This window comes from Cherax quadricarinatus, chromosome 79 (assembly GCF_038502225.1).
Source record: "Cherax quadricarinatus isolate ZL_2023a chromosome 79, ASM3850222v1, whole genome shotgun sequence".
Classification (NCBI taxonomy): Eukaryota; Metazoa; Arthropoda; class Malacostraca; order Decapoda; family Parastacidae; genus Cherax; species Cherax quadricarinatus.
The window spans coordinates 21,274,352-21,287,645 of record NC_091370.1 but is presented as its reverse complement, the minus strand read 5'-3'; the positions used below and the strand labels follow the sequence as shown (position 1 = coordinate 21,287,645).

General features: G+C 40.0%; 1 protein-coding gene across 2 annotated transcripts in view; it reads left to right on the top strand.

The window, feature by feature from the left end:
- Positions 1-13,294, top strand: part of LOC128705227 (uncharacterized) — a 194,881-nt gene that overhangs the window by 63,126 nt on the left and 118,461 nt on the right. For both annotated transcript variants that reach the window (XM_070102046.1, XM_070102047.1), the window contains exon 2: positions 606-4,157. In XM_070102046.1, coding sequence (XP_069958147.1) covers positions 1,285-4,157 — 2,873 coding nt within the window. In that variant the 5' untranslated portion in view covers positions 606-1,284. The remainder of the gene's footprint in view (positions 1-605; positions 4,158-13,294) is intronic.

Here is a 13,294-nt window from a genome sequence, read left to right as displayed (position 1 = left end):
ATAGTTGATAATAATGATAGGAATGGCATTAAAATTAAGAATATCCTAGTTAATATAAGAAACGTCCAGCGTGAGCTGGGCGCCAAGGCATTGGACCAGTGTGGTGCGGATGGTGAAACACTGCATACCTTGTTCCAAGGTTCGTAGGTTCGAGTCTCCTACGGCCAGAGATCAGAGTTTATATATTTACATACATACATACATATATATATATATATATATATATATATATATATATATATATATATATATATATATATATATATATATATATGGGGAAGTGGAACAGAATTCTTCCTCCGTAAGCCATGCGTGTTGTAAGAGGCGACTAAAATGCCGGGAGCAAGGGGCTAGTAACCCCTTCTCCTGTATATATTACTAAATGTAAAAGGAGAAACTTTCGTTTTTCCTTTTGGGCCACCCCGCCTCGGTGGGATACGGCCGGTGTGTTGGAAGAATATATAAACAGTGATCCCTGGCCGTAGGAGACTCGAACCTACGAACCTTGGAACAAGGTATTATATATATATATATAATATTCGTAATAATATACATGCCACATACACTTGCATTATTGTTACTCTGATTTATGTAATTTATTTCAGACAAGAAGAGAGAAGTTAGAGCCTGAAGAGCCAACATCAAGTGAAATGTTGTGACACAACATCAGGAGCTCTATAGTGTCTGTGGAGCCAACATCAAGTGTTATGTTGTGACACAACATCAGGAGCTCTACAGTGTCTGTGTAGCCAACATCAAGTGTTATGTTGTGACACAACATCAGGAGCTCTATAGTGTCTGTGGAGCCAACATCAAGTGTTATGTTGTGACACAACATCAGGAGCTCTAGAGTGTCTGTGTAGCCAACATCAAGTGTTATGTTGTGACACAACATCAGGAGCTCTACAGTGTCTGTGTAGCCAACATCAAGTGTTATGTTGTGACACAACATCAGGAGCTCTACAGTGTCTGTGTAGCCAACATCAAGTGTTATGTTGTGACACAACATCAGGAGCTCTACAGTGTCTGTGTAGCCAACATCAAGTGTTATGTTGTGACACAACATCAGGAGCTCTATAGTGTCTGTGGAGCCAACATCAAGTGTTATGTTGTGACACAACATCAGGAGCTCTACAGTGTCTGTGTAGCCAACATCAAGTGTTATGTTGTGACACAACATCAGGAGCTCTACAGTGTCTGTGTAGCCAACATCAAGTGTTATGTTGTGACACAACATCAGGAACATCATCACTGCCGTATCTTACACCTTACATGTGTTAATACATGATGGATGATTCATCCAAGGAAGATCTTAATGGCTATAGACTTGTCAAGGTTATTACATTCTGTGGCAGGAAAGTCTTGTATAAGATTTTCCTCTGTGGAACCCAGGATAAACTACCTAACATGACGCTGAAGGATTACTTGATATCCTTACAAAGAGAAAATGTACTAAAAATTTTTAACAACACACAAAATAGAATGATTGATAAGAATACAGATGGATCATTGTTTGATGTGTCACTGCTCTATCTTAGCATCAAAGTAGCGTGTAAGGATGTGGCTCCATACAATGATCAAGTATGGTTTACTCCCAGTGCAGAAATGGAGTACTACATTACAGCTATAAAGAACATGAGGAATGATTTTCTTCACGGTCAACTTACATTTACCGATGAAGACTATTTTAAACATATGAAAAAACTACGAGAGGTGTTAACTGGGTGCCTTAAGACATCTGGAGAGAGGTACGGGCTGGACGACACTCAAGTGGTCAAAGATATCATGCAGATGGATGATGACCTTGACCGCATCATGAATGAAATTCTTGGAGAAGATGATATATTAACATATTGTAGTGATGAAATGAAAAGTCTTATGATTAATGACAGTTGTCATAAACTTAAGGAGATTTTCCAAAGCCTCAGCTATGTATACCCTGTGTCTTTTATCACTAATGACTTGCAACTTAAAGTAGATCAAATTTTTGTCGAGTTAGAAGTCACACAGGGCAAACGTGGAGGTGAAGGTGAGCACATAGACCATCGAGACCTTCTGAGACTTATTCAGACCACAGCAGCACCATCATCTACGAGCAATGACTCACAACAACAGTACCAGACTACAGCAGCACCATCATCTACATGTAGTGACTCTCAACAACAGTACCAGACCACAGCAGCACCATCATCTACAAGTATTGACTCTCAACAACAGTACCAGACCACAGCAGCACCATCATCTACAAGTATTGACTCACAACAACAGTACCAGACTACAGCAGCACCATCATCTACAAGTACTGACTCACAACAACAGTACCAGACCACAGCAGCACCATCATCTACAAGTACTGACTCACAACAACAGTACCAGACCACAGCAGCACCATCATCTACAAGTATTGACTCACAACAACAGTACCAGACTACAGCAGCACCATCATCTACAAGTACTGACTCACAACAACAGTACCAGACCACAGCAGCACCATCATCTACAAGTATTGACTCACAACAACACATAACTTCAACACGACCTCAAATACTTTTGCTTGAAGGTTTGGCTGGCAGTGGTAAAACAACTCTAACAAAGTTAATAATAGATGAATGGATTAAGGATGGTCGAGGTAATATCTATGGCTTAGATAATTACGAACTTTTACTGTGGGTACAGTGCAGAGACCCCACAATGACCTCCTACCAGGAACTTTTGGAGCGGCTGATCCCAGATGTGTCCATAAAATTCAGGAAAATTCTTCCGAGATTAATGAAGCTTTGCAAGCTCCTAATTATAGTTGACGGCCTTGATGAAGACAATCAAAACTCGAGAAATCTAATCAACAGTTTATTGCATGAATTTAACTATTGTTCTCATATTGCTTTTCTGTGCACTTCACGACCTGAAAAAGTTGATAACTTTAGGAAAACGATCCCTAAAGAGTACAGTGTGAAACACGCTCTACTACATGGCATATATAAAGAAAAGTTGGTGAAATTCGTGCATCTGAATCACCAGCAGATAACCAAACAAACTGGAAATAACAGAAACACTGAAGAACTTGTAAGAAAGGTGAAAGACCTTAAAGGACTTGATGAACACTTAAGACTACCAATGAATCTGATTGTTATGATATACATCTGGGACCATGACCCTGACAAGCTTAATTTAACATCCGTCACTCACACGGAACTTTATCATAACATCCACGACCTTTGTAAAGAGAGGTTGATAGAGAGGCTGCTCAGCCATGACGATACAAAGAATGTGGATGTCAGGGATTTAAAAAGTAAGGTTAACCAAATTTTGATTAATATTTACAAGACAGCACTCGAGAGCCTTGCATGTGATCAGTTAACTCTTGAAGTGGAAACTGTAGATAATTTGATAACAGCTTGTAAGCAATTGTGTTTACCTCATAAAGAAGTGTTGTCTGCATTCCTTTGTTTAAGGCCAACATGGACGTTCCAAGGAATCAAGGAACGGTACTCAACTCCCCACAAGGGAATACAAGATTACTTTGCTGCTCTGTACATTGTGAGGAATCTTATTAATAACTCGCATTATTCTACATCCACAATAACCCCAGCAACACCTGCCACACGTGTTGGTATTTTGAGAGTGTTGAAACAGAGCGTCAGATCTGTTGGAGGAACTTCAACTGTCAGTATTAAGAAAGTGTTGAAACAAACCGTCAGATCAGCCAATGTAGACATGAGTAAGTACCAAAATGTTCTGGTACATGTGGCTGGGCTGCTGTACCTATTACTGGAGCAAATACCAAAGGCACCTGCAAGGGAAGTGGCTAATCTCCTACGCAAGTCTGGCATGAAAGACAATGAAGACTGGCTCTCCCTCCTTGAGAACACTAAGATTTCTCCAGTTACTGCCAAAGAAATATCTCCTTTCTTCAATATAGAACAAACAATTAACGTGAAAGATAATCGTGTGAGAAGCTACACAGCTCTCCTACCACACCTCAGGTCGTGCGAGGTGATGATTGATATCCAGGGTGACCCTGGTGTTCTGCCTGACCTGCCTGACCTCCTGGGTGCCCTCACCAACCACCACTGCACATACCTGAGACTACAGCACCACTACTATCATGCTGAGACAACCATCACTTCTGACAACCTCCTACAAGTTTTACAATCTCGGTGAGTTGTTACTGTTAACGTTAATGATGTTAGTATATATGTTAACATCATCTTTGTTATAATACCATTGTTGATGATGTTAACTTTGTTGCAAGTGTTAACATTGTTGTAGATGCTAACATTCTTGTGTTAACATTGGCGTGGGTGTTAATATTGTTGTAGGTGCTAACTTTCTTGTGTTAACATTGGCGTGGGTGTTAACATTGTTGTAGATGCTAACATTCTTGTGTTAACATTGGCGTGGGTGTTAATATTGTTGTAGGTGCTAACATTCTTGCGTTAACATTGGTGTGGGTGTTAACATTGTTGTAGATGCTAACATTATTGTGTCAACATTGATGTGGGCATTAACACTGTTATAGGTGCTAATATTCTTGTGTTAACATTGGTGTGAAAGTTAACATTGTTGTAGGTGCTAACATTCTTGTGTTAACATTGGTGTGAAAGTTAACATTGTTGTAGGTGCTAACATTCTTGTGTTAACGTTGGTGTGGGTGTTAACATTGTTGTAGCTTTTAACATTTTTGAAGGAGCTGGCACTATTGTAAGTGAAAATATCGTGTTAACACTGCTTCGGATGATAACATTGTGTTAACATTGCTTCAGGTGATAATATTGTGTTAACACAGCTTCTGTAGTAGATGACATTGTAGGGGCACCACTGCAGTAGATGTTAACATTGTTGTAGGTGTTAACGTTGTGTTAAAATAGTTGCAGGTGATAATATTTTTGTAATAACACTGTTTTAGGTGTTAACTTTGCTGTTGGTATAAACCTTGTTAAAGGTGCTAACATTATTGCAGGTGTTAACAATATTGCAGGTGTTAACATTATTACAGGTGTTTGTCAGCATAGTTGCTGATCCCTGTGTTATATAGCATAGCATACAGTATCATCCATGTGCTTTAGATAGGAGATCCCTTTTAGGCCTGTGACTTTGTGTGAAGTCACGGTATGCACATGTGTACGGTCGTACCTCTGCCTCCCTCTCAGTCGGTGTGTAGACCTAGACAGGCTAAGACAGGCAGAGGCTGGTCTCCACGTTCATCATCACAGTCTGACAATATATGTTACCATCCAACAAGTGTGTCTACCTTCAACCCTCGATATCTCCATTTAAGAACCCCTATGACAAATGGTGGCAGCGGTGTGGGCGTAAAATTGATAATTACACTGATGTACGGAGATTTCTTTCGACCAGCAAGACGGCCATTTCGTGTCACCAGTAGGCTGACCTAGCCAGCCTGCTACCTCAAGTCAGCTACTCTCCCAAGCTCCTACCAGCTTCTACAGCATTCACTGGTCAGTCTCTTTGTATTAGTGTTTATCTGCTTATTTGCATCACTCCCGAGGGGTTGACCTGAGTTTGCAAAATAAGCAAGCTTCCAGTCTGTGGTGAGGGAGCCTAGTTGAGCCTAGTCTACCCCATCTAGTTCCTTTGCCTGCCAAGCCAGCTTCCACCACTGCTGTGCTCATTGTGTGAAGTTATCAAGCTATTCTGTCTTACCCCAGTACTCAAGCAAGCCACGTGAGTAGTCTTCATCGCTTGTGATTCAAGCTCCAAGCAATTCTGAGTGCTCTTTTTCATCCTTGTGGTGTTGTGATATTTCGTGGGTGTATTTTAAGCTAGCCAGCTTAGAATGTCTTCGTGGCAGTGTGGCTGTCCTCAGTGAGGCTTATGCCATTCAACCCACAGGACCAACCACCCACTCACCACGTGTGTCTCACCATTGCCCGGTCTTAGCCCTGTTTACCCACAAACCCAACCACACTCACTGTGTTGTGGTACTCACTCATCCTCCACCAGTGTTTTGGCGCACTACTAAGGGTTATAGCACCATATTTTAAGGACCACATAGGGGGTCAAGAGCTAGAGTGTGCCTTCGACAGTGGCGCCACCGTTAAAAGCCTCCTGTGTGAGTTCATCGTCGATGTAAGCGCAATTCTACAATCACATGTGCAGAGGACAGCAGCAAGACGACGTAAACAATCCTCCAACCTTCCACCATCAACCTTATTCTACACCAAGTCGTTACAGCGATAATTAATATTTTTTTTCATAGAGACATTTGCGAGTGTTGAGACATTTCTTTTGTGTTTCCAGTGATTTTTTTCTTAGTGACACTCAGTGACTCTCGATCAGACTCAGTGTTTGTTTTGCAATAATATTTTATTTAATCTCTTTAATTCAGTGTTAATTTCTGTGCATTATCTTATGTCTGTTGTGTTGTGTGTCTTTTTATACACTTGAAGTAAGTACTTAGTGTTTTCCTTTGTTGTGTGTGCAACATATGAGCAGTATAGAATTTGTTTCCACTTCAGAATCACCTAGTGTTCTCAGTATTCCAGTGAAGTATTTCAGTAATTTATCAGCTTTATTCTGCATCACAACTCAGTGTTGTCTCAGTTATATATATTCTGCATCACAACTCAGTGTTGTCTGTTATATTTTTTTTTCTTCCCAGCATTTGTGTATTCTTGTTTTGTTCCCTGTGTGTTGAACATTCTTGTGTTCATATTCTTTCATTTAGCCAGTGTCTAATTTGTCTTATTTCCACAGACAATAGTGCCATTATTTTGTACAAGCAAGAAATCATTTTTACAAAATTTTTCACATATCAAGTTTCATTGCAAGAAAATTCTAGTATTGTGTTTATGTTGATGTGTTGTGTTCTGCATCACTGTAAGTGTTCAAGCTTTTTGTTCTGTGTTTTAGCACCTATTATTTTTCATGTTTCATTGAACAAATTCACTCTTAGTGCAATTTTTAAGTTCTTCTTTTAGAGTAAATTGTTCTTTTGCTTGTTAATTAAGTGTTTCTTGAGTGCAGTTAAAAGTTAAAGTGTTCATTCCTTGATATATTTCTTTTCTTGTGTGTGTAATAATTTTTTTTTTATTATTGCACATTGACTCATTTTGCAATAATTCTTGTGCAAATATTGTGTTGCCATTAAAGTTTTCTTGCAGAAATTTTATGCAGTACTTATTGATTAGCAATTGTTATTTTGCAACATTGCTACAGTTTATTTCAGTGCAGTTTCTTATGCTCTGTTCTGTGCATAATATTTGATTCTTTGTGTGCCATTTTATTTTATTTCACTGAATTGTGTCTCAGTTTTATTTTTGCACAAGTTTTATTGAGACCATTTTATCATTTTATTGTGTATTTCCCTATTGCATTGAAAGTAAAGACAACTCACTGTGCCATTCATTCAATTTAAAGTATAAGTTGAGCAAATTAGATTTGAGTAAAGTACAAGTTCTCTTGATTTTCAAAGTGTTATTTGTTCAGTTGCATATTTTTCTTGTGTGAGTTTTTTGCTTACTGTGTGACCTGTCAATTTTTAATTACTTATGCAGAATAGTTAAGCATTTTTTCCCCATTTAAATTCATTGTGTTGTGTGTTCCTCAGCTACATTTTCTTTTGTTTCTCTAAATTCTTGTTTTACATTTTTGCAAATATGTCTCAAGTTTTCTCAAGTGATGCGTCAGCACATGCTGCTAGTACAACCATTAATGCGTCAGCCCAAAATTCGAGTAACTCCTTATCAAACAATAGATATACTCAGACTTCTAGCCTGCGTAATTTCAGTCGTGATCCGTATGATGCTATGCTTTTCAATGGTAATCCAGACAACCTTGAAGGTTGGTTTACCGCAGTTAGAGCCAGAGCTGATGCTTCAGTTGATGGTCTTCCATCTGAGAGTTGTTTGATCAGTATCGGAAAGGAGAGTCTAGCCCGTTCTCCAGCAGCCTCACATGTATTTAACTTTATTCGTATGAAGGACTTTCAAGATCTAACCAGGTGGCAAGATTATGAACAGTTAATTTGCAATTATCTTGAACCGGTGCGAGAAACCGATCCGTTCGTTGTTCTCAAAGAATTAGTTTGCACAGCTCCGAGACCAGAAGAGTCATTAGATGAGTTTGCTCTTCGTCTTAATAACCTAATGTCCTCATTCGTTAAAGCAGGTCAAAATTCAAAGTACCTTAAAGATAACGATAAACCAGCCCTTGATAGGTTTGCCAAATTAGCTGCATTTGGAGTTATTAAACAACTAATGCCACCGACATCTATGTATATATACAATTCAAGTCCACTAGATGCTACTATGGGACCGCTTGCAGCTCTAATCCATGTACGAAATTTGTGTCCCGAGGGAACCTTCCCTTATCGTAAGTCTATGCCAAACACCTTGTCCACTCCTGTACTTCCTCTAGTTTGTGCTACTACCAAAACTCCCAACCTTAATCACTCGCGTCCATCATCCAAAGCAAGTGTTAAGAGCCATCATTCCCATAGCACCCGTAGTATGTACAGTACCCACAGTCAAAGAGCTTGCTGCAATTGTGGTTACCATGGCCATATTGCTATTAATTGTCATGATAGTCACCCTAAGAAGCGTCGTACTGATGATGAGTACCAGTCAGATCTTCCCTACTGTACTTATAGAATTCATGGACATGACACATCTGAGTGCAACGCTCTCTACAACCTGCAGTACTCTAGATCTTTCCGTGGCCGTTCCAACCGCAGAGCCAGGAGAGGAAACAGACGTCGTGGTTCACAAACTAACCAGAACCAGGCTCATTCTTCCAGTTCAGGGGAATCCGAGCACCCAAGTCTACTCGTCCAGTCGTAGGTGATAACGAGTACACCTGACCAGTGGGTCAGTGCTATTTCAACAGTGGAGACCTCATCCACTCCACTGGATCAATCTATCCCACCAGTTGAGGAGAAAGACTTAGCTCCCACTGATTTTCCAGACTAAGTCCAGCACTTGTTGACGCTGTTGAACAAATGTCGTAAAGACATTGCCTTACCAGGTGAGAAGATGGGTATAACGAACTTATTGTCCCATCGTATTCCACTTGAACCAAGTGCTAGACCTATTTATATACCTGCGTACAGAATGCCCCATTCCCAAGTTGCTGTCGCAGAGGAACTGATCAATCAAATGCTCAATGATAGTTATTGCACGTAGCAATTCACCCTGGAATGCGCCCTTGATCCTAGTGCCTAAGAAGGACGGCACTTGGCGCCCGGTGATTGACTTTAGGAAGTTAAATGCGAAAACCATTCCAGATCGCTTCCCACTTCCTGTACTAGGTGACCTTTTACGAAATATCGGAGATAACAAAGTCTTCTCAACCCTGGACTTGTTACAAGGGTTTTGGCAAGTCCCTCTTCACGAGGACAGCCAAGAGTTAACTGCATTCTCCACTCCCACAGGTCATTATCACTTCCTCCGTGTGGCGTTTGGATTACGATCGTCTCCTATCATGTTCTCTAGACTCATGACCAACATCTTTAGAGGTCTTATAGGTAAAGCACTTATGGTGTACTTAGACGACGTAATCGTCATGTCCGAAGACGTGGACACACACTTGAAAAGACTTGATATAGTACTTGGCAAGCTTGAAGAAGCCAATTTAAAGATCAAACTGTCCAAATGTCAATTTTTCAGATCAGAAATTAAGTTTCTTGGTCACGTAGTCACTCCTAGAGGGGTTACGACTGATCAAAGTAAAGTAACTGCAGTACTAAATTTTCCAACTCCCAAAACTGCTGATGCCGTAAGATCCTTTGTGGGCTTAGCAGGTTTTTATAGATCTTTCATTGCCAATTTTTCTTCCATAGCTGCTCCGCTAACTGAATTGCTTAAGAAAGATGCTCCTTTCGTTTGGACCTTCCGTCAAGAAAGAGCATTCCAAACTCTAAAAGAAAAGTTAACAGCTGCTCCAATTTTGAAATTCCCAGATTTTTCTAAGCCCTTCTATCTGACAACTGATGCTAGTTCAATTGGCATAGGTGCAGTACTAGCTCAGAAGACTGATGGCAAGTACAACGCAGTTGCATTTGCTAGCCGAGTCCTTAAGAAGGCTGAACGTAATTATACAGTAATGGAGCAAGAAGCTTTAGCAATAGTATGGTCTTTAAAGCACTTCCGAGACATTATTTACCAGTACCCTGTTCATGTCTTGACAGACCATGCACCACTGATACCTTTATTCCAGAACAAACAGCCTACTGGAAGGTTAGCCAGATGGACCTTGACTATCCATGAGTTCAATCCCACTTTTGAACATTTACCTGGCAAGTCGAATGTAGTCGCAGATGCTTTATTGCAACACGTTAGTGTAGTTACTGCAGATCTTCCATTTACTGTCGAGGATGTCAAAAATGCCCAAAAAACAGATCCCATGTGGTCTGGTGTGATTCGATTCCTGCTCCAGGAAGATCTTATTCTTACTGTGAAGCCACCAGCACCCATTAGTGACTTTGTAATGAGCCAAGAATTACTGTATCGAACAGCCGAGTTGGGTACTCCAAGTAGAAGAGTTTACCAGTTAGTAATTCCACAGTCACTAGTGAACGTAGCCCTGCAGCTAGTTCATGATGCACCAGGTGTTGCACACCCTGGTATGGATCGTTCTGTGAAACAAGCCAGAATGAAATACTTTTGGCCACGTATGGCAACTGACATTTCCGAGTTTGTTAAGAAATGTAGTGTCTGTATGCAACATAAAGGAAATGTCAATGGTCCTAATCCAATCCAAGTGTACCCAACCACTAGCTAACCGTGGGAAAGAGTTGCCCTTGACTTTTTAACCAATTTTAAATGTTCCCTCCAAGGCAACAAACATCTGTGTGTTATGGTAGACCATTTCACCAGATATTGTGAGTTAGTTCCTATTGCAGATAAGACTGCAGAGACAGTAGCTAAAGCGTTTAAAGAACGCATTATCTGCAGGCATACCACCCCTAAGTCCTTAGTAACAGATAATGGAGGTGAATTCTGTAATGAGATTCTTGAAAATTTGTGTACTTTATACAAGATCTCTAAATCCACCATTGTTCCTCATCATCCTGCCAGCAATGGGTTAGCCGAACGAACCAATAGGAAAGTACTTGATGTCCTGAGAGCCACTATCAACCCCAGTAGTGAAACTTGGGATGAAGTCATACCAGATGTCCAATGTGCCATAAATTCTGCTTACAGTGCTTCCATAGGTGATACTCCACATTATGCATTGTATGGTGTAGACAAGCGTTTACCCTATGAGTTGTTATATTCCACTCCAAAACCTAATTACAACCCTGATGATTTCATAGCAACTCGTACCAGCATGGCTCAGTGTTTTTAGAAGAATCCGTGAAACACTTCACAAATCAACAGCAGAATTTACTAGAGTAACTAATAGCCGTGCTAAGCCATCAAAAGTCAAAGTAGGTTCAAGAGTAATGCTGACAAATTTCAACAAAACATCCGAAATGCCTAAGCTCGATCAAAAGTTTGTAGGACCTTATCGAGTTGTAGAACATATCTCTGGTAATAAGTATAAGGTTAGAGAAATTAGTACTGGTAAGTACAAAGAATCGCATTTAGATCATATGAAATTAGTATGCGATGTTGATGATATTGCTACCCAGACTAATGTGACAGATGCTGAAAATCCTCTTGACTCTGTACCCTCTACCTCAAATACTCAGTCAGATAACCAACCTGAATGTCGTTACTCCTTGCGTACTCGACAAGTAATGAGAAACCCACAAGTATCTTTTGTAGATACTCGTTCAGATCTCCCTCAGTCAAGGCATGTGTTAGCCATTGCAGAGGAATTCGATCCTCCCAGAGATGATAACCATTCTGCATATGTAAACCTCACCCTCGCAGAATTGGGTTTAAATGTACATACTCTGTATGACTAGATGTCCGAGATGAAGTAAATTGTCAACTGTTTGTTATTAACTAATTAGTTTTTCAGAATTTTTTTTTTCGTGTTCACGTTCCCTCCGTATTCTGAGAATTGACAGTAATAGTCTGAGTGCACCAGATGCCTTTGCTGTTAATTTCACCTTGTATATATATATTTATAATTCCTCAGAATCCGTAGAGTGCATGAATACAGATCGATTGATCAATTCCATCCATATTGTATAATGATTTGTTCTTCTTGTAATGCATTACGTTAAAAATCATTATGTTAAAAGTGATTACGTTAACATCCACTACGTGAAACTCATTTTGTTAACATCTATTATGATACCATCCACTAATTCTAAGTTATATATGAATTTGTTATTGTATAGAATCAGCCCAGAACCACCTGCCTGTTCAGCCTATAGATAGTAGTGTATGTCGAGACGACATACGTAACATGACCGAGCTGTGAGCATAGTTGCTGATCCCTGTGTTATATAGCATAGCATATAGTATCATCCATGTGCTTTAGATAGGAGATCCCTTTTAGGCCTGTGACTTTGTGTGATGTCACGGGATGCGCATGTGTACGGTCGTACCTCTGCCTCCCTCTCAGTCGGCGTGTAGACCTAGACAGGCTAAGACAGGCAGAGGCTGGGCTCCACGTTCATCATCACAGTCTGACAATATATGTTACCATCCAACAAGTGTGTCTACCTTCAACCCTCGATATCTCCATTTAAGAACCCCTAGGACATGTTAACATTGCTGTAGATGTAAAAAAATTGTTAGCATTGGCATTGCTGCTAGTATTAACATTGTTGCATGTGTTAACATTGTAGTGGAGTTATCATCACTGTAAGTGTTAACATTGTTGTAGGCACTAACATTGTCGTTGGAGTTAACATTGTTGTTGGTGCAAACATTGTTGTAAGTGTTAAACTTTGAGGTAGATGTTAATATTGCTGCAGGTGTTACAATACTGTTAGAGTTAACAATGTCGTAGCCATTGTCATTGTCACTGTTAACCACGTAGAAGGTGGTAATGTTGTGTTAATTGTTTTATGTGTTAATATTGTTTCTAGTGTTAACATTGTTGATAGCGTTAGGATTATTTTTCGTGTTAACATTTTTAATAGTGTTAACATTGTTGTATTAACATTATTGTTTGTGTTAACTCTGTCGTGAATTTATCCATTGTTGAAGCTGTTAATGTGGGAGAGTTTACCAGGTAAGTATACTTTCCAACATAAACTGAAATATAATTAGCTTCTGTGATGACCCAGGCTTCTTGCAGCCGAAGTCAAGAAGTCTCCTTAGCTTGAGTCATGTTAGCCCCACCTCTGAGCTTGAGTCATGGTAGCCCCACCTCTGAGCTTGAGTCATGGTAGCCCCACCTCTGAGCTTGAGTCATGGTAGCCCCACCTCTG